This window comes from Pseudophryne corroboree, chromosome 2 (genome assembly GCF_028390025.1).
Source record: "Pseudophryne corroboree isolate aPseCor3 chromosome 2, aPseCor3.hap2, whole genome shotgun sequence".
In the NCBI taxonomy this organism is placed as follows: Eukaryota; Metazoa; Chordata; class Amphibia; order Anura; family Myobatrachidae; genus Pseudophryne; species Pseudophryne corroboree.
In genome coordinates this window covers 511391893-511418114 of record NC_086445.1, presented here as the reverse complement: position 1 = coordinate 511418114, position 26222 = coordinate 511391893, and the positions used below count along the sequence as shown (strand labels likewise).

The window sequence follows — 26222 nt, the reverse complement described above, 5'->3', positions numbered from 1 at the left end:
TGCACAGGGTAATTCGGAAGTTCAAGCAAGAAAAAGGAAATCTGCTTCTCATAGCTCCGGCGTGGCCCAGACGGCACTGGTTCTCAGACCTGCAAGGCCTATCGTCAGAGCGTCCACTTCTACTTCCACAATGCGCAGACCTCCTCGTTCAGGGCCCCTGTGTCTACCAGGACCTAGCCCGGCTGTCTTTGACGGTGTGGCTCTTGAAGCTTCCGTCTTAAGAGCTAAGGGTTTTTCTGAAGAGGTCATTAAAACTATGTTGCGGGCCCGGAAACCGGCCTCTGCTCGGATTTACCATCGGGTCTGGCATTCCTACTTTGTTTGGTGCGCATCTAACCATTATGACGCTTCCAAGTTTAGTACAGCCAAACTTTTGGCTTTTCTACAGCAGGGCCTAGATTTAGGCCTGCGTCTGACCTCCCTCAAGGTTCATATTTCTGCCTTGTCGGTGTGGTTTCAGAGAAAAAAATTGCGACTTTACCTGATGTTCATACTTTCACTCAGGGTGTGTTGCGTATCCAACCTCCCTATGTCCCGCCTGTGGCTCCTTGGGACTTGTCGTTGGTTTTGGAGGCGTTGCAGGAGCCTCCATTTGAACCTCTTGGTTCAGCTGACCCTAAGTGGCTTTCCCTTAAGGTGGTGTTCTTGCTGGCTATTGCCTCTGCTAGTAGAGTGTCGGATTTGGGTGCCTTGTCTTGTTGTTCCCCATATCTGATTTTTCACCGTGACCGGGCGGTTCTTAGGACTCGTCCCGGATATTTACCTAAAGTGGTTTCTTCGTTCCACCTTAATCAGGAGATTGTGGTTCCAGCTTTTGTCTCTCCTGATTTGTCTCCCAAAGAGCGGCCGTTGGATGTGGTACGGGCTCTCCGTATCTATGTGAAGAGAACTGCTTCTATTCGAAAGTCTGATTCTCTCTTTGTTTTGTTTGGATTTCACAAACCTGGCTGGCCTGCTCACAAGCAAACCCTGGCCAGGTGGATTAGAATGGTGATTGCGCATGCTTATGTGAAGGCTGGTCTGTCAGCTCCTGTTCATATTACGGCCCATTCTACTCTGTCTGTTGGACCTTCTTGGGCGGCCCAACGTGGTGCGACCCTTGATCAATTGTGCAAGACGGCTACGTGGTCCTCCGGGAACACGTTCATGAGGTTCTATGCCTTCGATACTGCCGCTTCCCAGGATGCTTCCTTTGGACGCCGGGTTCTTGTGCCCGCTACAGTGCGTCCCCTCCCATAAGGAACTACTTTAGGACATCCCCATTGTCCAGACTGTGGAGCCCAGTGTACCCCGCAGCAGAAAACGAGTTTTATGGTAAGAACTTACCCTTGTTAAAACTCTTTCTGCGAGGTACACTGGGCTCCACAAGGCACCTACCCTGACGCACTTAGCTTCTTTTGGGTTGATATGGCATTAGCCGCTGACACTTCTCTTGTCGTGAGAGTGTGGTGTATGTGGCTACTTACCGTTGTCGTCTCTTTTCCTGCTACTGCATTGGGCTGGTTAACTAAACTGAGCTCCTGTGCTGGGAGGTGGGGTGATATAGGAGGCGGCGCTGTGCATTCTGGGAACAGTCAAAGCTTTGAGCCTGTTGGTGCCTCGGATCAAGATCCTACTCTACACCCCATTGTCCAGACTTGTGGAGCCCAGTGTACCTCGCAGAAAGAGTTTTAACAAGGGTAAGTTCTTACCATAAAACTCGTTTTATATACAAAAGAATTAAACTGGTTGTGTACAATAAATTCTTAATCTATCAACTGCAACTAAACAGCGAAAGCTCTCCGTGACACTTTGCACTGCTATATTTCAGTAAGCACAATGGGGGTCATTCTGAGTTGTTCGTACGCTGCTGATTTTCGCAGCGCAGTGATCAGGCTAAAAATCGGCATTCCTGCGCATGCCCCGCAATGCGCACGCGCGACATACGGGCACAAAGCCCTTTGTGGTTGTGCTCAGGTTCTAGCGAAGTTTTCATTCGCACTGGGGGCCGCAAGAAGATTGACAGGGGACGTTTCTGGGTGTCAACTGACCGTTTTCAGGGAGTGTTTGCAAAAACGCAGGCGTGTCTGAAAAAACGCAGGTGTGGCTGGGCGTTTGCTGGGCGGGTGTATGACTTCAAATCCGGACACGAATAGGCTGAAGTGATCGCAAGCGCTGAGTAGGTTCAGAGCTACTCAGAAACTGCACAAACTGTTTTTGCAGAAATCGGCTGCACATGCGTTCGCACTTCTGCAAAGCTAAAACCACTCCCCAGTGGGCGGTGGCATATCGTTTGCACGGCTGCTAAAACTAGCTAGTGAGCGATCAACTCGGAATGACCCCCAATGATCCTAGAATGGTTGTCATGAGCTCCTATCAACCCTGGGTTCCGGTTCCAAGGCCGCATTCTATTCTAAAAGTGATTCCCAAGGTAAACTTCAACCACAAGGCCTTTTAGTCCCATGAATAACTCCTTCAGATAACTGAGCTTGCCTGGATTCACTGTTGGACACATCTACAGTTGCTTTTCTGTACTAGCCTGTGCTAATGAGATTATCCACCACAACTATGACAAATATCCACCCACTGATTTTCCCTCCGCATCCATCATCATTTATATTCATTTGGAAAAATATCTCCCCTCACTGTCCACTTGCTACAAAGGAGCACAGAAGTCTGCTTACATGCCCATGACTCTGCCATATACCTCCATGAGACATATCTGTTCCCTGCGATCATATTTATTTATTACCAGTTATTTATATAGCGCACACATATTCCACAGCGCTTTACAGAGACTATTTGGCCATTCACATCAGTCATATGCTAGCCACCCAGAAACACCCAATTCACGGAAACAGTGACCATTCAGTCTCTGGATGTATGCACCTGTACATATTGTACAGTACGTGGGAGTCTGCAATTGCTTTTGAATTTGGACTTCGAATCTATCCATCTCTGAATCGGGCCCATTAACTCTCCCTAGTAAACTATTTCACTACATTTCTCTAACGTCCTAAGTGGATGCTGGGGACTCCGTAAGGACCATGGGGAATAGCGGCTCCGCAGGAGACTGGGCACATCTAAAGAAAGCTTTAGGACTATCTGGTGTGCACTGGCTCCTCCCCCTATGACCCTCCTCCAAGCCTTAGTTAGATCTCTGTGCCCGAACGAGAAGGGTGCACACTAGGGGCTCTCCTGAGCTTCTTAGTGAAAGTTTTAGTTTAGGTTTTTTATGTTCAGTGAGACCTGCTGGCAACAGGCTGACAATGCTAAATTCCTTTGTCGTATAAACAACCCTTAATGAAGTCTAAGAACACAGTACGCTGTTTACTTAAAAGTACCGTAAGGGTACGCTAGTTGCGTAACGATCGCTTAGCCGTAGGCGAGACGCTCAAGCGTCACGTTCGCTCACGGCCCAGTGATCACAGGACAGCAAGTTATTGGTGATGACTAGAGTAATGATTCGCTATGGCGTAGCGGACGCTCGAGACCACGAGGAGATCACCAGCGGCGCAGACGCTCACAACGCTATACCTTTATGTCTAAACCTTTTATCAATGAAATACACAGAATACCTTAATGTGAATACAGGGTGTAAGTGCAACCTTGTGTAACCTGACTAACTACAAAGCTGCTTGAGCGTCACCGACGCTCAAGTGAACACTTAAAACTATAGGAAATACACAGATACTGGTTTAGGGTCCAAAGCCTATTATCTGTATTATAACTATTATACTTGCAAAAAGAATCACAGTACAAATGATACACTACAATATAACAGAGACTTCCTAACCGAATAACTATACAAGAAATACAATACAATACTATGCTGATCTAATACAATACAATATTAGTCAATGGGAGATACGAGAGAAAGAGAAGGGAGAGAGAGAGAGAGAGAGACGGAGAGAGAGAGAGAGATTGGCTCACAGTAAGACAATATGATTACGGAGAAAAACTTACGCACAAAGGGTATGATCGCATGCGCCTCTGGACATCCAGCTTCCCGATTATCAGCAATGAGAACCGTTTGATGAGAAGTGAAAGCTGGATGCCACAGGCCCGTCTTTTATGCTACTCACACAATGCAATCTAATGGTCCCTACAACCTCATTGTCCATTGGACGCAGGAATTCGGCTTCGCACTATAACAAAAGGTCATAGGGTGATTCATACAGGTGGGCTGTGACGATTTCAAACAGCTCAGGTGGGTGGGAAACTAGGTTTCCCGCCGCATACCTGAGTATGAGTAAATAATAGAAATGGACATAAACTTCTTATGTCCATAACTATCCGCACGAGCGATTAATACGCTCCAAACCAACACCGGAATATTGCTATTTAAATACTCTTCCGATGGGTACCAAACACTGCTGTATGATTCCGGTTAGACCCTTAGCACAATACAAAGAGGGATTCCTCCGTTCAGGGACATTCCATATTAACCAAACTTTCAGAATCTATCAAAGGGATCATGGTCTACAAACTACATTAATTGTGAAAATATGTAACGATTGGGTCGCACGCTACGACTACATACTCTTTACCGTAAATACGCATACCGATGCGAGCGGGTGCACGCATCAGCGGGTATGCGCTATCACGGGAAAGCGCACGCATGCGCAGCGCGGACCAGCGTGAGGTGCAAATATGGCAGCGTGTATAGGGATATTTTTCTGACTTTGACAAGGCTCACTGCATCGAGGGACTAAGGGGAGAAGAAGCGAACTCACCTGCGTGCAGAGTGGATTGGGCTTCTTAGGCTACTGGACATTAGCTCCAGAGGGACGATCACAGGCCCAGCCATGGATGGGTCCCAGAGCCGCGCCGCCGGCCCCCTTACAGAGCCAGAAGACAGAAGAGGTCCGGAAAATCGGCGGCAGAAGACATCCTGTCTTCACCAAGGTAGCGCACAGCACTGCAGCTGTGCGCCATTGCTCCTCAGCACACTTCACACTTCGGTCACTGAGGGTGCAGGGCGCTAGGGGGGGGCGCCCTGAGCAGCAATAAAAACACCTTGGCTGGCGAAAATACATCACATATAGCCCCCAGGGCTATATGGATGAATTTTAACCCCTGCCAGAATCCATAAAAAAGCAGGAGAAAAGTCCGCGAAAAAGGGGCGGAGCCTATCTCCTCAGCACACTGGCGCCATTTTCCCTCACAGCTCAGTTGGAGGGAAGCTCCCCTGGCTCTCCCCTGCAGTCACTACACTACAGAAAGGGTTAAAAAAGAGAGGGGGGCACTAATTAGGCGCAGTATTAACAATACAGCAGCTATAAGGGGAAAAACACTTATATAAGGTTATCCCTGTATATATATAGCGCTTTGGTGTGTGCTGGCAAACTCTCCCTCTGTCTCCCCAAAGGGCTAGTGGGGTCCTGTCCTCTATCAGAGCATTCCCTGTGTGTGTGCTGTATGTCGGTACGTTTGTGTCGACATGTATGAGGAGAAAAATGATGTGGAGACGGAGCAGATTGCCTGTAATAGTGATGTCACCCCCTAGGGGGTCGACACCTGAGTGGATGAACTGTTGGAAGGAATTACGTGACAGTGTCAGCTCTGTATAAAAGACAGTGGTTGACATGAGACAGCCGGCTACTCAGCTTGTGCCTGTCCAGACGTCTCATAGGCCGTCAGGGGCTCTAAAGCGCCCGTTACCTCAGATGGCAGATATAGACGCCGACACGGATACTGACTCCAGTGTCGACGGTGAAGAGACAAATGTGACTTCCAGTAGGGCCACACGTTACATGATTGAGGCAATGAAAAATGTTTTACACATTTCTGATAATACGAGTACCACCAAAAAGGGGTATTATGTTCGGTGAGGAAAAACTACCTGTAGTTTTCCTGAATCTGAGAAATTAAATGAGGTGTGTGATGATGCGTGGTTTTCCCCCGATAACAACTGATAATTTCTAAAATGTTATTGGCATTATATCCTTTCCCGCCAGAGGTTAGGGTGCGTTGGGAAACACCCCCTAGGGTGGATAAAGCGCTCACACGCTTGTAAGGGCTCTACCCTCTCCTGAGATGGCCGCCCTTAAGGATCCTGCTGATAGAAAGCAGGAGGGTATCCTAAAATGTATTTACACACATACTGGTGTTATACTGCGACCAGCAATCGCCTCAGCCTGGATGTGCAGTGCTGGGTTGGCGTGGTCGGATTCCCTGACTGAAAATATTGATACCCTAGATAGGGACAGTATATTTTTGCCTATAGAGCATTTAAAAGATGCATTTCTATATATGCGTGATGCACAGCGGAATATTTGCCGACTGGCATCAAGTCTAAGTGCGTTGTCCATTTCTACCAGTAGAGGGTTATGGACACGTCAGTGGTCAGGTGATGCGTATTCCAAACGACATTTGGAAGTATTGCCTTAATAAGGGGAGGAGTTATTTGGGGTCGGTCTTTCAGACCTGGTGGCCACGGCAACAGCTGGGAAATCCACGTTTGTACCCCAGGTCGCCTCTCAACATGAGAAGACGCCGTATTATCAGGCGCAGTCTTTTCGTGGACAAGCGGGCAAAATGTTCCTCATTTCTGCCCCGTGACAGAGGGAGAGGAAAAAGGCTGCAGAAATCAGCCAGTTCCCAGGAACAGAAACCCTCTCCCGCCTCTGCCAAGCCCTCAGTATGACGCTGGGGCTTTACAAGCAGAATCAGGCACGGTGGGGGGCCCGTCTCAATGAATTTCAGCGCGCAGTGGGCTCACTCGCAAGTAGACCCCTGGATCCTTCAGGTGATATCTCAGGGGTACAAATTAGAATTCGAGACGTCTCCCCCTCGCCGTTTTCCTAAAGTCGGCTTTACCGATGTCTCCTTCTGACAGGGAGGCAGTTTTGGAAGCCATTCACAAGCTGTATTCCCAGCAGGTGATAATCAAGGTACCCCTCCTGCAACAGGGAACGGGGTATTATTCCACACTGTTGTGGTACCGAAGCCGGACGGCTCGGTGAGACCGATTCTAAATCTAAAATCTTTGAACACTTACATACAGAGGTTCAAATTCAAGATTGAGTCACTCAGAGCAGTGATTGCGAACCTGGAAGAAGGGGACTACATGATGTCTCGGGACATCAAGGATGCTTACCTTCATGTCAAAATTTACCCTTCTCACCAAGGGTACCTCAGGTTTATGGTACAGAACTGTCACTATCAGTTCAGACGCTGCCGTATGGATGGTCCACGGCACCCCGGGTCTTTACCAAGGTAATGGCCGAAATGATGATATTCCTTCGAAGGAAGGGAATTTTAGTTATCCCTTACTTGGACGATTCCCTGATAAGGGTAAGATCCAGGGAACAGTTGGAGGTCGGTGTAGCACTATCTCAGGTAGTGTTGCGGCAGCACGATTGGATTCTCAATATTCCAAAATCGCAGCTGGTTCCGACGACTTGTCTTCTGTTCCTAGGGATGATCCTGGACACAGTCCAGAAAAAGGTGTTTCTCCCGGAGGGGAAAGACAGGGAGTTATCCGAGCTAGTCAGGAACCTCCTAAAACCGAGCCAAGTCTCAGTGCATCAATGCACAAGGGTTCTGGGTAAAATGGTGGCTTCCTACGAAGCAATCCTATTCGGCAGATTCCACGCAAGAACTTTCCAGTGGGACCTGCTGGACAAATGGTCCGGGTCGCATCTTCAGATGCATCAGCGGATTACCCTGTCACCAAGGACAAGGGTGTCCCTCCTGTGGTGGTTGCAGAGTGCTCATCTTCTAGAGGGCCGCAGATTCGGCATTCAGGACTGGGTCCTGGTGACCACGGATGCCAGCCTGCGAGGCTGGGGAGCAGTCACACAGGGAAGGAATATCCAGGGCTTATGGTCAAGCCTGGAGACATCACTTCACATAAATATCCTGAAGCTAAGGGCCATTTACAATGCTCTAAGCTTAGCAAGACCTCTGCTTCAAGGTCAGCCGGTGTTGATCCAGTCGGACAACATCACGGCAGTCACCCACGTAAACAGACAGGGTGGCACAAGAAGCAGGAGGGCAATGGCAGAAGCTGCAAGGATTCTTCGCTGGGCGGAAAATCATGTGATAGCACTGTCAGCAGTATTCATTCCGGGAGTGGACAACTGGGAAGCAGACTTCCTCAGCACGACCTCCACCCGGGAGAGTGGGGACTTCACCCAGAAGTCTTCCACATGATTATAAACCGTTGGGAAAAACTCGACAGGTATTGCGCCAGGTCAAGGGACCCTCAGGCAATAGCTGTAGACGCTCTGGTAACACCGTGGGTGTACCAGTCAGTGTATGTGTTCCCTCCTCTGCCTCTCATACCCAAGGTACTGAGATTGATAAGATGGAGAGGAGTAAGCACTATATTCGTGGCTCCGGATTGGCCAAGAAGGACTTGGTAACCGGAACTTCAAGAGATGCTCACGGAGGATCCTTGGCCTCTACCTCTAAGAAGGGACCTGCTCCAACAAGGACCCTGTCTGTTCCAAGACTTACCGCGGCTGCGTTTGACGGCATGGCGGTTGAACGCCGGATCCTGAAGGAAAAAAGGCATTCCGGATGAAGTCATCCCTATCCTGATCAAAGCCAGGAAGGATGTAACCGCAAAACATTATCACCGCATTTGGCGAAAATATGTTGCGTGGTGCGAGGCCAGTAAGGCCCGACGGAGGAAATTCAACTGGGTCGATTCCTACATTTCCTGCAAACAAGAGTGTCTATGGGCCTGAAATTGGGGTCCATTAAGGTTCAAATTTCGGCCCTGTCAATTTTCTTCCAAAAAGAACTAGCTTCAGTCCCTGAAGTTCAGACGTTTGTAAAAGGGGTACTGCATATACAGCCTCCTTTTGTGCCTCCAGTGGCACTTTGGGATCTCAATGTAGTTTTTTTGGGTTCCAAAAGTCACATTGGTTTGAACCACTTAAATCTGTGGAGTTAAAATATCTCACATGGAAAGTGGTCATGCTGTTGGCCCTGGCCTGGGCCAGGCGCGTGTCAGAATTGGCGGCTTTATCCTGTAAAAGCCCTTATCTGATTTTCCATTCGGACAGGGCGGAATTGAGGACTCGTCCTCAGTTTCTCCCTAAGGTGGTTTCAGCGTTTCACCTGAACCAACCTATTGTGGTGCCTGCGGCTACTAGGGACTTGGAGGACTCCAAGTTGCTAGACGTTGTCAGGGCCCTGAAAATATGTTTCCAGGACGGCTGGAGTCAGAAAATCTGACTCGCTGTTTATCCTGTATGCACCAAACAAGCTGGGTGCTCCTGCTTCTAAGCAGACTATTGCTCGTTGGATTTGTAGTACAATTCAGCTTGCACATTCTGTGGCAGGCCTGCCACAGCCAAAAATCTGTAAATGCCCACTCCACAAGGAAGGTGGGCTCATCTTGGGCGGCTGCCCGAGGGGTCTCGGCTTTACAACTTTGCCGAGCAGCTACTTGGTCAGGAGCAAATACGTTTGTAAAATTCTACAAAATTGATACCCTGGCTGAGGAGGACCTGGAGTTCTCTCAATTGGTGCTGCAGAGTCATCCGCACTCTCCCGCCCGTTTGGGAGCTTTGGTATAATCCCCATGGTCCTTACGGAGTCCCCAGCATCCACTTAGGACGTTAGAGAAAATAAGAATTTACTTACCGATAATTCTATTTCTCGTAGTCCGTAGTGGATGCTGGGCGCCCATCCCAAGTGCGGATTGTCTGCAATACTGGTACATAGTTATTGTTACCAAAAAATCGGGTTATTGCTGTAGTGAGCCATCTTTTCTAGAGGCTCCTCTGTTATCATGCTGTTAACTGGGTTCAGATCACAAGTTGTACAGTGTGATTGGTGTGGCTGGTATGAGTCTTACCCGGGATTCAAAATCCTTCCTTATTGTGTACGCTCGTCCGGGCACAGTATCCTAACTGAGGCTTGGAGGAGGGTCATAGGGGGAGGAGCCAGTGCACACCAGATAGTCCTAAAGCTTTCTTTAGATGTGCCCAGTCTCCTGCGGAGCCGCTATTCCCCATGGTCCTTACGGAGTCCCCAGCATCCACTACGGACTACGAGAAATAGAATTATCGGTAAGTAAATTCTTATTTTTTATTATATACGAATTGTGGCAATTATCTCTATTTAAATGCAGATATTTGTGTATGCTTTAAATATAGAAAGGTATGGAGATGTATGAAAAAAAATTCTATTTGCATTAGAGGTGGCACAAAGTAAACTGTAAGGACCAAAGTCAATCTGATTCTTCCTATAACCAGCTAAATTGTCTTATTTTCTTTTGTATTATATTTCTCATTTGTTTATATAGCTACATAAAGCACTGAGTTGGCTCTGTATTACCACATATATTCATATATGGGCTTTGGGACTTGATTGATCTTGACAGGGGGGGGTCATTCCGAGTTGATTGCTCGCTAGCAGTTTTTAGCAGCCATGCAAATGCATTGTCGCCGCCCACTGGAGAGTGTATTTTTGCTTTGCAGAAGTGTGAACGCTTGTGCAGCTGAGCGCCTGCAAAATCTTTTTGTGCAAAACAAGACCAGCCCTGTAGTTACTCTTCGTGTGCGTTGATTCTAACGACTGAGGGACAGCTTTTGACGTCACACACCCACCCAGCGAACGCCAAGCCACGCCTGCGTTTATTCTGCCACGCCTGCGTTTTTCTAAGCACTCCCTGAAAACGGTCAGTTGACACCCAGAAACGCCCACTTCATGTCAATCTTCCTGCGTTCGGCTGAGCGACTCGAATGTTCATTACACTCTGTGCAAACCCATGATGCTCATTTTACCCGTATGACGTGCCTGCGATTTGCGGTGCATACCCATGTGCAGAGATGCCGATTTTTAGCCTGATCGCTGCGCTGCGAACAACGCCAGCTAGCGATCAACTTGGAATTACCCCCAGAGTGCTAACAGAGTAAAGGCCAGTACAACTAGGAGAGATGTGTGCAGAGCGGGTGAAATGAGCGATGTGCTAGATTGTGTACCGGTGATAGCGACGTGCGGGGCCGCGCATAGGTATTGCTGTGGGGCATATACACGAGATTTGTGCTTAACTTCTAAGCAGTCTAGTCAGATTGCTTAGATTTTAAGCACGGATCTCTGTGTGTACCCCCCTTTACTGTGTCTCTGGGCCTTAGGGCGTAATTCAGACCTGATCGTAGCAGCAAATTTGTTAGCAGTTGGGCAAAACCATGGGGGTAATTCCAAGTTAATCGCAGCAGGATTTTTGATAGCAACTGGGCCAAACCATGTGCAGTGCAGGTGGGGCCGATTTAACATGTGCAGAGAGAGTTAGATTTGGGTGTGGTGTGTTCAATCTGCAATCTAATTTGCAGTGTAAAAATAAAGCAGCCAGTATTTACCCTGCACAGAAACAAAATAACCCACCCAAATCTAACTCTTTCTGCACATGTTATATCTGCCTCCCCTGCAGTGCACATGGTTTTGCCCAGTTGCTATCAAAAATCCTGCTGCAATCAACTTGGAATTACCCCCCATGTGCACTGCAGGGGGGAGGGGGGAGGGGGGGGCAGAAATAACATGTGCAGAGAGAGTAGATTTGGGTGGGGTGTGTTCAAATTTAAATCTAAATTGCAGTGTAAAAATTAAGCAGCCAGTATTTACCCTGCACAGAAACAATATAACCCACCCAAATCTAACTCTCTCTGCACATGTTACATCTGCCACACCTGCAGGACAACATGGTTTTGCCCATTAGTGGGATTTGTTTTGGTTTGCTAACAAACCTGAATAATCCCCTCTGTCACTTGGTTGACTCTAAAGGTGCATACACACCTTAAAGGCCCATATAGACGGGCCGATGTGCGAGAGATGTGTGCTGAGCGAACTGCTCAGCACATATCTCTCCCGCCGCTCAGCACAGCGCGATCTGTGCTGAGCGTGTGGGGGGAGAAGGGGGGCCGCTATGGAAAGCCGTTCATGAAGCGGGGGCGCGCATCAGCGCTCACCGCTTATCGCAGGGGCATAAACACTGGGCGGTTTTGAGCTGAAAGCAGCTCAAAACACCAAAAGTGAGCTGCTTTCAGCTCAAAACCGCCCAGTGTGTATGGGCCTTTATAGAGTTCTAGCAGACTAAGGGCCTCATTCAGCATTAGTTGAACGCTCATTGCGTGATTATTCGCAATTGCATTGGCACAATGCACATGCGTACAAAACCAAACAAAAGATAATGCACACGTACAAAGTCTGGTTTCCGTGATCGTACCTAAGGGACTGCAGTCTAAATTCCTTTGTGGAATGCGCACGTGCACCCTGGGAGCCCAGTGAGATGCTAAAAGCATCTCAGGGCTGCGATCGCCTCTGCCTGATTGACAGGCAGAGGCAGTCGCTGGGCGGGATGGGGAAGCGCCAACGGCGTTAGAATGCCGTTGGCGGGGCGCAGTCCAGACAATGCATGCGTGTCCGGACCGTTGCGGGGGTGGGCCACGGCGGCTGCGTGACGTTACACGCAGCCGCTGCGACCCAGGACACAACTGTTAGCCCCCTGCCAGCTTGCAGGACCTGCACTGGCAGGGAGCTACTCAGCGGGTGCAAAAGCATCGCCGCTGTGCGATGCTTTTGCACCCTTGTGGGGAGGGGGGGCCTGACATGCGGGGCAGACTAACCCTGTGCTAGGCGTCCCCCTGCATGTCGGAGAAACTGATCGTCAATGTGCTAAATTTAGCACATCTACGTTCAGATTTGAATTAGGCTCCTAGCTGTCTGCAACACAGAAGCGATCGCATTTAGCAACGATAAAAAGGAGTGGTGGCGGCATATCAGTGGGATGGGTACGCGATTTCTGTGATGCGGGGTGTGTAGTGGGTGTGTCCAGGGGCGTATCTACCCATTGGCCAGGATGGCACTTGCCAGGGGCGCCAGCCGAGCAGGGGGCGCCGCCCAACGGTGCCACCCTCCTCCAGTGGGTGGAATCCCTTAAGCCGTAGTGTCTGGCAATACCTGCTGTGCCGAGCTGCCCGTGCATTGCCTGGGATGGAGGGCGGAGGATCGCTCAGCAGGCAGAAGCTGGTGCCAGTGTCCGTCACCGCAATGCACTACAGGGAAGAAACTGAAAATAAACTACAACTCCCAGCAACCCTTGCTGTCGGAAGCTGTAGTTTATTTTCAGTTTCTTCACGTAGTTTGGTGCGGTGCCGGACACCGGTGCCAGCTCCTGCCTGCAGAGCAGTCCTCCGCCCTCCATCCCAGGCAGCTCGGCACATCAGGTATTGCCAGACACTACAGCTATCTGCTGGGATGTTGTGGGGTGGGGACTAGGGCTATGTGCTGTGTGGGGAGGCTATGTATGTGCTGGGAGTGGGGGAGACTACTACTATGTGCTAAGGGCGGACTACAGCTATGTGCTGGAAGGGGGATGCGGACTATGGCTATGTGCTTGGGGAGGTGAGGTGCTATGTGCAGGGAGGGGGACTATGGCTATCTATGCTGGCAGGGAACTATTGTTTTGTGATAGGAGGGGTTGGGGACTACTGTATGACTGTGTTGGGAGAGGTGGAGACTACGGCTATGTGCTGGGGGCACTACGGCTATTGCTTGGGGAGGTGGGGGCTATGCCTATTTCCTGGGTGGGGACTATGGCTATGTGCTGGGAGGGGGATAGGGACTATGACTATTTGACTGTGAGGGCTTATCTGGCACTGTGGAGGCATATGTGTATCTGGCACTTTAATGGCATATCTGGCACTGTGGGGGCATATGTGTGTCTGGCACTGCACTAATGGGGTCATATGTATCATGCCCCCATTTTCATTGGCCTCTGGGTAGTGTGCTGCACTGCACTTCTTTGCACTATTATTTGATTATACTACCTGGCATTGGGTGGCATTGCCTACTCAGCCAGGCCAGGCACTGCTGATGTCTCCTCAGTGTTATAAGAATTACTGTGTGGGCAAAATGTGTATAGGGAACTGCTACTGTGTGGGCATAATGCGTATAAGGTTTAATACTGTGTAGAGTAATTTGAATTGGGGGAACTATTGTATGGTCATGCCCCTGTCCCACAAGATTATGTCCCTTTTTTGCACATGCACCTTCCCTATTTCAAATATGGGGGATGCCAGTCCCTTACTTTGTCAGGGGCGCCCGGACCCCTAGATACACCCCTGGGTGTGTCATAGGCATTGCAATCGCAATATATGTGAAACAGCAGAAATTGCAAATGCTTCAGCAGCACAGACTGAGTAGCTAGAGAGCTATGCAGACTGTGGAAGTACTGATGGCAGAAGCAAATGTTCCGATGGCCAAGCTAATAATTGCAAAATCACAGGCAGCTGGTGGTGTTACAGTGATGCATGTAATGATGTTTAGTGTACTGCATGCCTAATTAAAATACATTTGTTTTTTACATTTCCTACAAAATAACACTTTTCTTTAGGTATGTATGTTATGTTTATGCTCATTTTACCACAGTGTTGCGTATAATTTATTACTGTTGTAGTTACTTTAACATTTTATATTTATGTATTGTGTTTACACCATGACCCTTAATGCCTGCCTAACATTATTCTCACAGAATAGAACAAGAAACAAACCATCCCAGTTTTGTGCTGACTTTGATGTATAAGAGTAATTTTCAGTGAATGTACGCAATGTTCTGCTTGTAGCTATGCGTGCAATGGGAGTGGGCTAGATTTGTGATGGGATTGTATAATCCCACATATGATTGTGGGTTTGGATAGAAGTCTTTGCAGATTTGTGATCGCAATCAGTGTGTGTTCATTCAGCACGGACTGCAAATGTGACTGAAGCCCTAAAATGTATTACTGATATGAGTGACAAAAGGGTAGTGGGTGAAGGAGAGGATGAACGGGGGATGCGGTAAAGATCCCACCGGACGGAATCCCAGCGGTCGGAATACCGACATCGGAATCCCGACCGGCACAATCCCGACATATTCTCCCTCTGTGGGTGTACACTACACCCATAGAGCGAATAAATGAGTGTGGTGAGCGCAGCGAGCCCGCAGGGGGCTGCGTTGCGCTCACCCCCTGTCAGGATTGTGCCGGTCGGGATTCCGACCGCTGGGAACCCGTCCGGCGGGATTATGTACTGATCCCATGAACGGAGGTGACTGTGGTGAAGAGTGGAGCATACTGAGGGACCGAAACATACAAAAGATATATGCTCCACGCTCTCTGTGTACCCTGTCTGTGCCACACCTGTCTGTCTACCCTTCTCCTTAGAATGTAAGCTCTCATGAGCAGGGCCCTCTTCCCTCATGTGCTTATCCTTTTCTTACTTTAATAATCTTCAACTGTACCAAATTCTACGGTTTTCTGCCACCTGATACTTATTCCAGTGTCATCTGCTGATGTAGCTATGTTTATTTACCCTGTACTTGTCCTATATTGTCTTCAACTGTAAGTCACTGCTTTCCTGTTTGATTATTTGTTTATGTACTCTGTAACTGGGCGTTGTGGAACCCTTGTGGTGCCATATATATTAAGGGTAATAATAATATACAGACAAAAGACTTATTTTATGAAAGTCTTTCTGCCTTGTGGTTGTAGAAAGTCTCCTTTCCTCCTGAATTCTCCCCACTGCCACTGCTTTCAGGCAGGTGATCTCTAAGGAGTTGGTGAACAGACAAATAAAATAAAGAATGAAGGTAGGGAATAGTAATTGTAGCGTTGCTTTGTGGCTCAGTGTTTATTTTCCCTCTGATTTTGTCATTGGGGGTAATTCAGACCTGATCGCTCGCTAGCGGTTTTTGCAGCGCTGTGATCAGGTCAGAACTGCTCATGCACCGCAATGCGCAGGCTCGTTGCACGGGTACAAAGCGAATCATTGCTGTGCGATGGGTTTTACGAAGAATCCATTCGCACAGCCGATTGCAACGAGATTGACAGGAAGAAGTCGTTTGTGGGTGACAACTGACCGTTTTCAGGGAGTGGTTGGAAAAACGCAGGCGTGTCCAAACGTTTACAGGGAGGGTGTTGGACGTCAATTCCGGCCCCGGACAGGGTGAAGTGATCTCAGCGGCTGAGTATGCAGTTTCTGAGTTGCCCAGGACTTAAAGTTTTTTTTTTTTTTTTTTTTTTTTGTATCGCTCGGCTGCACATGCGATCGCACACTTGCACAGTGGGTGGCGACTATGCAAACGCAGGACTGCAAGAAACAGCGAGCGAATTACCCCCATTGTCATTAAGATTGGGGTCTTCCTCCTGCTTGAAACATCTGGCTGATGTCTGGTCTACTGCTCTCTCCAGACATCCCTTCCACGTGGGTTATATAGCATGTATATCCGCACACAGTCATTCATATAAGAACATCCAGGTGGTGCTCCATTCCAAGGAAACAAATCCAAAAATATGCACAAAGTAGAGGAGGGCACTCACCAGTGTTTTAAAAGCTTAACAGGTCATTTATTGGCAGTAGAGTTTTCACAGGTCAGGTCGACGTTTCGATCATTATCACTATCTTTTTCAAGACATATCAATCTTATACAATGGAGCAAGGTCCCCAAAGCAGCTTGGGTTATACATTTCTAAAGTGTGTGATGTATCCCGCTTCATTTTCATTTCCTAAAATGGCAATTCTAGCACCAGTGGAGCTGGTTATTTTTTTGTTCTACGTTCTTGGCACCAAAGTCTTGTAGTCTCCTAAAGATTGTTGAAGTTATCTGGTCTGATGAAAAAGTTGGTTATTCTGGGCATACATGGGACCTTGGGCCCGATTCAGACCTGATCGCTGTTGTGCGAATTAGCACAGCGGACGATTATGAATGACTGTGTATGCGTATGCACCACAATGCGCAGGCCCGATGCCAAACAGCGACAGAATGGTGAGAAAATTTTGATTGCTAGGCATATGCAGGCTGATTGACAGGAAGCAAACGTTTGGTGGGTGGTAACTGCCCGTTTTCTGGGAGTGTCGGGAAAAACGCAGGTGTTCCCAAGCGTTTTTCTGACGTCAGCTTCGGCCCCTATCAGCCTGTTTCTATTGCATTGTAGCAGTAAGTCCTGGGCTGCGCACAGACTGCACAGTATTGAAAAATCATTACATGGTGAGTGAGTTGCAAATGGATTTGCAGATGTCCACTGTGGCAACGTTTTCGCACGGCGTGCACATGCATTTGCACACCTGCACGGGGGGGGTTACACTCTCTATGGGCGGCGACTATCTGATTGTGAATTTGCAGCACAGCGGTTAGGTCTGAATCGGGCCCCTTATTCAGTAAGGGTTGTTACTTTGCAAAAATAGTAGACTGCAATATAGCGACCATCTGCGCAACGTGCGCACTCTGCACGTGCAGACCTTCACTGTGATCATTGTGAAGGATGCAATCGCACTTTGACAGCGGCGGAGAGGCAGCGTTTGGGGGGTGAAGTGGTCTGGACCCTTTTAGGGGTGGGTGCGTGACCTCATACGTGGCCACCGCAACACCAAAAATGCCAACGCTGTGTCTGCATACACAGATTGGCATGCGCAGCCTGGGATCATCCCCAATTTCCCATTCTGTGATGCAATTGAATTGCGAACGCATCGCTGGCGGTGATTAGCATGCTGGGTGGCCTTGCCCTGTACTGGGCAGCCCCCCAGCATGCAATCGTCAGCAGTAGCCGATTCTGCTATTTAGCAGTATCTGCTACAGATCCTGAATAGGGTTCATGGTCAGATAAAATGCCTGACAGACTTGAACAGTAGATATTAGTGATCCCTCTAGGATGTGGGCAAGGGCATGGGGGTAGCATGCGCACAATCAAAAAGGGGGCGCGTCCCCAGTGTCATTGTTTAGGGTGGGGGTGGTGCAGCCCCATCAGCGTCACAAATGGGGGCATGCCCGGCTGTCGATGTCACTAATGGGGGCGTACCCAGCACGCAACTCATCGCTCATAATCGCTCAACTTTGTAAACATCTGCATTACTTACAACTCTGAGTCATGCCTATGGTTTAATGCAAATCATGAAGTTGTTGGCTTGCAGGACAATCCCCTAATTAGGAATACCTTGAGTTATGTCCTAGACTTAGTGTTTGTTAAACACTACGATGCGACAGTAATAGCGGTACCTGCAAGTTTTTGTTTGTTTTTCTTCCCCCTCCCATAAACTTAGAAATGCTGACATTCATTTGATTTATAAAAAGTGAACTAATTTTATGAACTCCATATTTAAGGATTGCCATCTTTTTGATGCAATTAATTATGTTTCCCACATATAACAAACTGATTTTCTTTCTTCTAGGTCACGGGGACACTAACAAACATTAGTGCATTCTTCAGCGTGTGGAGCCTGCCCCCACACCCGTAACCTGCCAAACCACGGCCTTTACCTGTGTCTTCCGGTGTTTCCCGTGCGATCCTTCCTGCGGGAGCGCCTCGTGGGCCACTCCAGAGTTTACTCAGCGGTCAGTGGCTCCAATGGTGAAAATGACAAGGTCAAAAACGTTTCAGGCCTACCTGCCATCATGTCACAGAACATACAGCTGCATCCATTGCAGAGCTCACCTGGCAAACCATGATGAGCTCATTTCAAAGGTAAGCTGGATTTTAATGTTTCATTTCTTTGGCTGCTACTGTGGACGGGTTACGGTCGTTAGGTCGACAATGCCATTAGGTCGACATGCACTAGGTCGACAGGTCAAAAGGTTGACATGCATTTTTCACTTTATTTTTTTGGGGGGGGGGATTTTTTTCATACTTAACGATCCACGTGGACTACGATTTGAACGGTAATCTGTGCCGAGTGCAGCGGTAGCGGAGCGAGGCCACTTGCCCGAAGCATGGCGAGTGAACACGGTGCACTAATTTGGATTCCCCGTCACTTTACGGAGAAAACGACACCCAAAACAGTCTAAAACCTCATGTCGACCTTTTGACCTGTCGACCTAGTACGTGTCGACCTATTGTCCCTGTCGACCTAATGCATGTTGGCCTTCCATGGTCGACCTAATGACTGTCGACCTAAGTTGTGTCTATCAAACGACCCATACCCACTGTGGACAGATCAGTTCTGTTTCCTAAAACCTTATTACTGTATATTGGCCCTCATTCCGAGTTGTTCGCTTGGTAAAAATCTTCGCATCGCAGCGATTTTCCGCTTAATGCGCATGCGCAATGTCCACACTGCGACTGCGCCAAGTAAATTTGCTATGCACTTAATAATTTTACTCACGGCTTTTTCATCGTTCTGGCGATCGTAATGTGATTGACAGGAAATGGGTGTTACTGGGCGGAAACAGGCCGTTTTATGGGCGTGTGGGAAAAAACGCTACCGTTTCCGGAAAAAACGCAGGAGTGGCCGGAGAAACGGAGGAGTGTCTGGGCGAACGCTGGGTGTGTTTGTGACGTCAAACCAGGAACGACAAGCACTGAACTGATCGCAGATGCCGAGTAAGTCTGGAGCTACTCAGAAACTACTACGAGGTGTGTAATCGCAATATTGCGAATACATCGTTCGCAATTTTAAGATGCTAAGATTCACTCCCAGTAGGCGGCGGCTTAGCATGAGCAAATCTGCTAAAATCCGCTTGCGAGCGAACAACTCTGAATGACCTCCATTGTACATTATACACATTTTGTTTTTATAGCTAAGTTAAAGAAAACCAAGGGTGTGTGTATCAAGGATTGGCAAGCGATATAGCACTAACTAATCCGCTTCTAACTCTCTTACAGGCAGTGTTAGAAAAATGAGTTAAGAGCTGATTGGTTAGTGCTTTATCTCTGTCCATGCTTTGAAAAATACCCCGCCAAGTGTACTAAATGTTACCTTCTTTTTTTATCAGCAAGTTGCACCTGCACATGATAAAGAGCACATAAGTCATAAGGGGAGTACTCATGGAGCGATCCCAGCCTAAAATCTAAGCAATCTGACTAGATTGCTTAGATTTTAAGCATGATCTCTCTGTGTGTACCCCCCACAGCGATAGCGATGCGCAGCCCCGCACATCGCTATCGCTGGTGCTAGAGCGGGGGGAGAGATGTGTGCTTAGCGGATCGCTCAGCACGGGTGGTATTCATGTGACCGCCGGTCAGCTGACCGACAGTCACATGACCTCCTCCACCAGCCCGACGGGTCACTGTCCCGATGGTCAGCATGCCGACCAACAGGGACTATTTCCACTCGTGGATGTCCACGACACCCATAGAGTGGGAATAGAACCCGTGGCGACCGCAGGTCGCCACTGAGCCCGCAAGGGGCTTGCTGCACTTGCCCCTCCCCGCCGGGATCCCAGCGTCTGTATGCTGCCGGGATCCCGGCGTCGGTAAGCTGACCGGCGGTCAGGAGACCGCCGGTCAGCCGTACTACACCCCTCAGCACACATCTCTCCCCACATCTGCCCGTGAATACGGCCCTTTACAAAAAAAATAATATATATATATATATATATATATATATATATATATATATATATATATATATATATATATATATATATATATATATATATAAAAAAAAAAAAAATCTATACACCCTTATTAGAAATTCTATTTTTGTTTGTTGTAATGTTTGAACCAAAGAGAACTCGTGCTGCTTCCACTGTATGTATTGCCTCTTATTGATAAATATGTACTAGTGATAAAGATGTATGACGTAAAGCAGATTATAATAATAAACGGACTGCTGCTTTCTCTTGTTGAACCACTCTTTGTCCTGGTAACAGCATAGGTCCTCCCTCTCTCTTCTGTCTTCATGCAAATATACAGTATGCTGTCTGTCTAATCTGGAGTGCCGCACCATCGTTCCTATACTGTCCTATATGTGAGGGCACCCAGTCAAGTACTTGTTGTTTAAGTGGCTGTGCCGGACCTACCTGCTGTTCTATACATATAGATATACAGTATACTTTTGACTTTTGAAGTCCATGTAATCTGACCGGTTTCTTTTGACTCCTGAATTTCATACTGACCCCTACACCAGTGCCGTGCCTACTACTTAGTATCTGTCACAAACTTCTCTCGTGCAGAAAAATGTGCCACTTTTTTAGCACAGTTTTGCGTGTGATAGACCCTTTTTGCTGAATTCTGTCAGATTAATGTTTGTAAAGTGGATTTATTGATTACCATAGCAAATTTTGGGTGAATCTGTGTCTTGGCATTCATTGTATTTGCCTTTTAAACTGCCATGTGTACAGGTGCCTTACCCATTCTGTCATCTCAGTTTTACAGAGACTGTGCGCACCACATCCCTGTTTATTGCTTGTGGTGGTCCACAATCCTAAAGGGCCGTACACACTAGACTATTTTTTTTTAGCAATATGACCGGCACAGACGATTGTGAACGATATATTGTTCACATCGTCTAGTGTGTATGGTCCTGCAATCAATGATGCGCGCACCCGCGCTTGTTGATTGCAGGTTGGCGGCAGAGCCGGATTAAGGGGGGGGTCCCGGGGATACGTACCCCTGGGCCCCCCTTTCCAAAAGGGCCTCCTGCCACACCACAGATCGGATCTCTCTTCCGATCCGATCTGTGGTGCTGTGCTCCCGTCCGCACTGCAGCGGCGGCCGTACAAACAGGACAGCTGAGCGACGGCTCAGCTGTCCAATAATGTATGAGTGAAGTAGGCTGCCCCCAATGGCTGAGCGGCAGGCTGCTTCACTCATACATGATTGGAGAGCTGAGCCGTCACTCAGCTATGTGTGCGGTTGCCGGGGACGGGAGCGGAGTTACCTCATGAGCGTTGCCGTACAGCCAGTGGCGCTCTGGACCCGGGAAAGCAGAGAACACCCGGCGCAGCTCCTGCCACCTCAGGTACAGCGTAGAGGCTTTGTAGAGGAGGAAGAGCCAGGGAGCCCAGTGACAGAGGCCGCTCAGGGACAGCACAGAGGAGGGAGCCATGCCTGGGGTACTCGCTGCTGCGGCTCTCACAGGGACACTATGTGCTCACATACAGGGGCATAATAATGTGTCAGGGGCAGGTGGAGCCACAGGACGGGACAATGTATAGAGTAGGAGGAGAGGGAGCTGCAGGAGGAGCACACGCACGCACACACACACACACACACACACACACACACACACACACACACACACACCTCTCTTGAATAGAGGCCCCACTGTCTTAAGTTCCCCGGGCCCCCCATGGTCTTAATACGGCTCTGGTTGGCGGTCGCCCCTGCAGCATGCTCAATGTGAGCAATGCCACTTGGGACATCGCTCATCACGGCATGTGTGTATGGAGCCGCGATGAGCGATGTCCACAATGTGACATTGCTCACCTCCCTGGCAGCGCCTCCCTCCACTCCAGCGGCTCCCCTCCCCGCCAGCGGCTTCATTCTATCGGAACCGCAGACAACTCAGCGTCTCGCCTCCAGCGGCTCCCTCCTCGCCAGCGGCATCATTGTAGCTGAGACGCTTGAGGGGAGACGCTGACCGCTCGGCGTCTCCGTCCACTGCCCCACCAATTATATTTCCACTGTGCCACCAACGTAATTAAAAATAAGATTTTACTTACCGGTAAATCTATTTCTCGTAGTCCGTAGTGAATGCTGGGGACTCCGTAAGGACCATGGGGAATAGACGGGCTCCGCAGGAGACATGGGCACTTTAAGAAAGAATTTGGATACTGGTGTGCTCTGGCTCCTCCCTCTATGTCCCTTCTCCAGACCTCAGTTAGAGAAACTGTGCCCGGAAGAGCTGACAGTACAAGGAAAGGATTTTGGTAATCCAGGGCAAGATTCATACCAGCCACACCAATCACACCGTATAACTTGAGATAAACATACCCAGTCAACAGTATGAACAACAACAGAGCAACAGGTCAACCCTGATGCAACCATAACATAACCCTTATTTAAGCAATAACTATATATAAGCATTGCAGAAGAAGTCCGCACTTGGGACGGGCGCCCAGCATCCACTACGGACTACGAGAAATAGATTTACCAGTAAGTAAAATCTTATTTTCTCTGACGTCCTAGTGGATGCTGGGGACTCCGTAAGGACCATGGGGAATAGACGGGCTCCGCAGGAGACTGGGCACTCTAAAGAAAAGATTAGGTACTACATCTGGTGTGCACTGGCTCCTCCCTCTATGCCCCTCCTCCAGACCTCAGTTAGAATCTGAGCCCGGCCAGAGCTGGTTGCACACTAGGGGCTCTCCTGAGCTTCCTAGAAAGAAAAGTATTTGTTAGGTTTTTTATTTTCAGTGAGATCTGCTGGCAACAGACTCACTGCTACGTGGGACTTAGGGGAGAGAAGCAAACCTACCTGCTTGCAGCTAGCTTGTGCTTCTAGGCTACTGGACACCATTAGCTCCAGAGGGATCGAACACAGGGCCCGACCTCGATCGTCCGTTCCCGGAGCCGCGCCGCCGTCCCCCTTGCAGAGCCAGAAGACGGAAGAAACCGGAGGAAATCGGCGGCTGAAGACTTCGGTCTTCATTAAGGTAGCGCACAGCACTGCAGCTGTGCGCCATTGCTCCCTATGCACACCACACACTCCGGTCACTGATGGGTGCAGGACGCTGGGGGGGGCGCCCTGGGCAGCAATTAGAGGACCTTACATGGCAAAAAGCACATAATACAGTCTACTAAACTGTATATGTGCATAATCCCCCGCCATAAAAGTATATAAAAAAGCGTGAGAAGCCTGCCGAGAAGGGGGCGGGGCTATCTCCCTCAGCACACCGGCGCCATTTTCTCTTCACAGCTCCGCTGGAAGACAGCTCCCCAGGCTCTCCCCTGCAGTTTCCAGGCTCAAAGGGTAAAAAAGAGAGGGGAGGCACTAAATTTAGGCGCAAACTGAGTATATTAAGCAGCTATAGGGAAAAATCACTTTTGTTAGTGTAAATCCCTGTTTCTCTGACGTCCTAGTGGATGCTGGGAACTCCGTAAGGACCATGGGGAATAGTGGCTCCGCAGGAGACTGGGCACAACTAAAGAAAGCTTTAGGACTACCTGGTGTGCACTGGCTCCTTCCACTATGACCCTCCTCCAGACCTCAGTTAGATTTCTGTGCCCGGCCGAGCTGGATGCACACTAGGAGGCTCTCCTGAGTTCCTAGAAAGAAAGTATATTTTAGGTTTTTTATTTTACAGTGAGACCTGCTGGCAACAGGCTCACTGCAACGAGGGACTAAGGGGAGAAGAAGCGAACCTACCTAACTGGTGGTAGCTTGGGCTTCTTAGGCTACTGGACACCATTAGCTCCAGAGGGATCGCACACAGGACCCGACCTCGTCGTCCGGTCCCGGAGCCGCGCCGCCGTCCCCCTTACAGAGCCAGAAGCAAGAAGTGTCCGGAAAATCGGCGGCTGAATACTTCTGTCTTCTCCAAGGTAGCGCACAGCACTGCAGCTGTGCGCCATTGCTCCTCATGCACACCACACACTCCGGTCACTGATGGGTGCAGGGCGCTGGGGGGGGCGCCCTGAGCAGCAATATTAACACCTTGGCTGGCAAAACTGACACCATATATAGCCCTAGAGGTTATATAGGTGTAAATTACCCCTGCCAGATTTACACAAACAGCGGGAGAAAGCCCGCCGAAAAAGGGGCGGAGCCATCTTCCTCAGCACCCTGGCGCCATTTTCCCTCACAGCTCCGCTGGAAGGATCGCTCCCTGGCTCTCCCCTGCAGTCCTGCACTACAGAAAGGGTAAAAAAAGAGGGGGGGGGGGGGGGGCAATGAATTTAGGCGCAGTATATATAATACAAGCAGCTATAGGGGAAAACACTCTGTATAGTGATATCCCTGTGTTATATAGCGCTCTGGTGTGTGCTGGCATACTCTCCCTCTGTCTCCCCAAAGGGCTTTGTGGGGTCCTGTCCTCTGTCAGAGCATTCCCTGTGTGTGTGCTGTGTGTCAGTACTGCTGTGTCGACATGTATGATGAGGATAATGATGTGGAGGCAGAGCAAATGCCTGTGAATGTGATGTCACCCCCTGCGGGGTCGACACCTGTGTGGATGGACTTATGGAAGGAATTACGTGACAGTGTCAGCTCCTTACATAAAAGGTTTGACGACATAGGACAGCCGGCTACTCAGCTTGTGCCTGTCCAAGCGTCTCAAATGTCATCAGGGGCTTTAAAACGCCCGCTACCTCAGATGGCAGACACAGATGTTGACACGGATACCGACTCCAGTGTCGACGACGATGAGACTAGTGTACCTTCCAATAGGGCCACCCGTTACATGATTGAGGCAATGAAAAATGTATTACACATTTCTGATAGTACCCCAGGTACCACAAAAAAGGTATTATGTCTGGTGAGAAAAAACTACCAGTAGTTTTTCCTGCATCTGAGGAATTAAATGAGGCGTGTGAGGAAGCGTGGACTTCCCCCGATAAGAAATTGATAATTTCTAAACGGTTATTGGCAGCGTACCCTTTCCCGCCAGAGGATAGGTCACGTTGGGAAACACCCCCTAGGGTAGATAAAGCGCTTACACGTTTATCAAAAAAGGTGGCACTACCGTCTCCGGATACGGCCGCCCCAAAAGGAACCTGCTGAGAGAAAGCAGGAGGCTACCCTAAAAGCTATATATACACACACTGGCATTATATTGCGACCAGCGATTGCATCGGCATGGATGTGCAGTGCTGCTGCTGCGTGGTCAGATTCCCTGTCGGATAATATTGATACTCTGGATAGGGACAATATTTTGCTAACGATTGACCATATAAAAGACGCTGTCTTATACATGCGTGATGCACAGAGGGATATTTGCCGGCTGGCATCAAAAATAAGCGCAATGTCCATTGCCGCCAGAAGGGGGTTATGGACTCGGCAGTGGTCAGGTGATGCCGATTCAAAAAGGCACAGCGTCCGGTAAGTCCACAGCATGACGCTGGGGCTTCACAGGCGGACCCGGGTACGGTGGGGGCCCGTCTCAGAAATTTCAGCGCACAGTGGGCTCTCTCACAGGTGGATCCCTGGATCCTTCAAGTAGTATCTCAGGGGTACAGGCTGGAATTCGAGGCGTCTCCCCCCCCGCCGTTTCCTAAAATCTGCCTTACCAGCAACTCCCTCTGCCAGGGAGGCAGTGTTGGTGGCTATCCAAAAACTGTATTCACAGCAAGTGATTGTCAAGGTACCCCTCCTTCAACAAGGAAAGGGTTACTATTCCACAATGTTTGTGGTACCGAAACCAGACGGTTCGGTGAGACCCATCTTAAATTTAAAATCCTTGAACACATATATCAAAAGATTCAAGTTCAAGATGGAATCGCTCAGGGCGGTTATTGCGAGCCTGGACGAGGGGGATTACATGGTATCCCTGGACATCAAGGATGCTTACCTGCATGTCCCCATTTACCATCCTCACCAGGAGTACCTCAGATTTGTGGTACAGGATTGCCATTACCAATTCCAGACAC

The 26222-nt window shown here is 49.0% G+C and overlaps 1 protein-coding gene across 4 annotated transcripts in view; it reads left to right on the top strand.

Annotated features, from left to right (window-relative positions):
- YPEL2 (yippee like 2) overlaps nt 1-26222 on the top strand; it is a 264310-nt gene that overhangs the window by 26134 nt on the left and 211954 nt on the right. For all 4 annotated transcript variants that reach the window (XM_063954058.1, XM_063954061.1, XM_063954060.1 and 1 more), the window contains one exon: nt 18145-18437. In XM_063954058.1, coding sequence (XP_063810128.1) covers nt 18321-18437 — 117 coding nt within the window. In that variant the 5' untranslated portion in view covers nt 18145-18320. The remainder of the gene's footprint in view (nt 1-18144; nt 18438-26222) is intronic.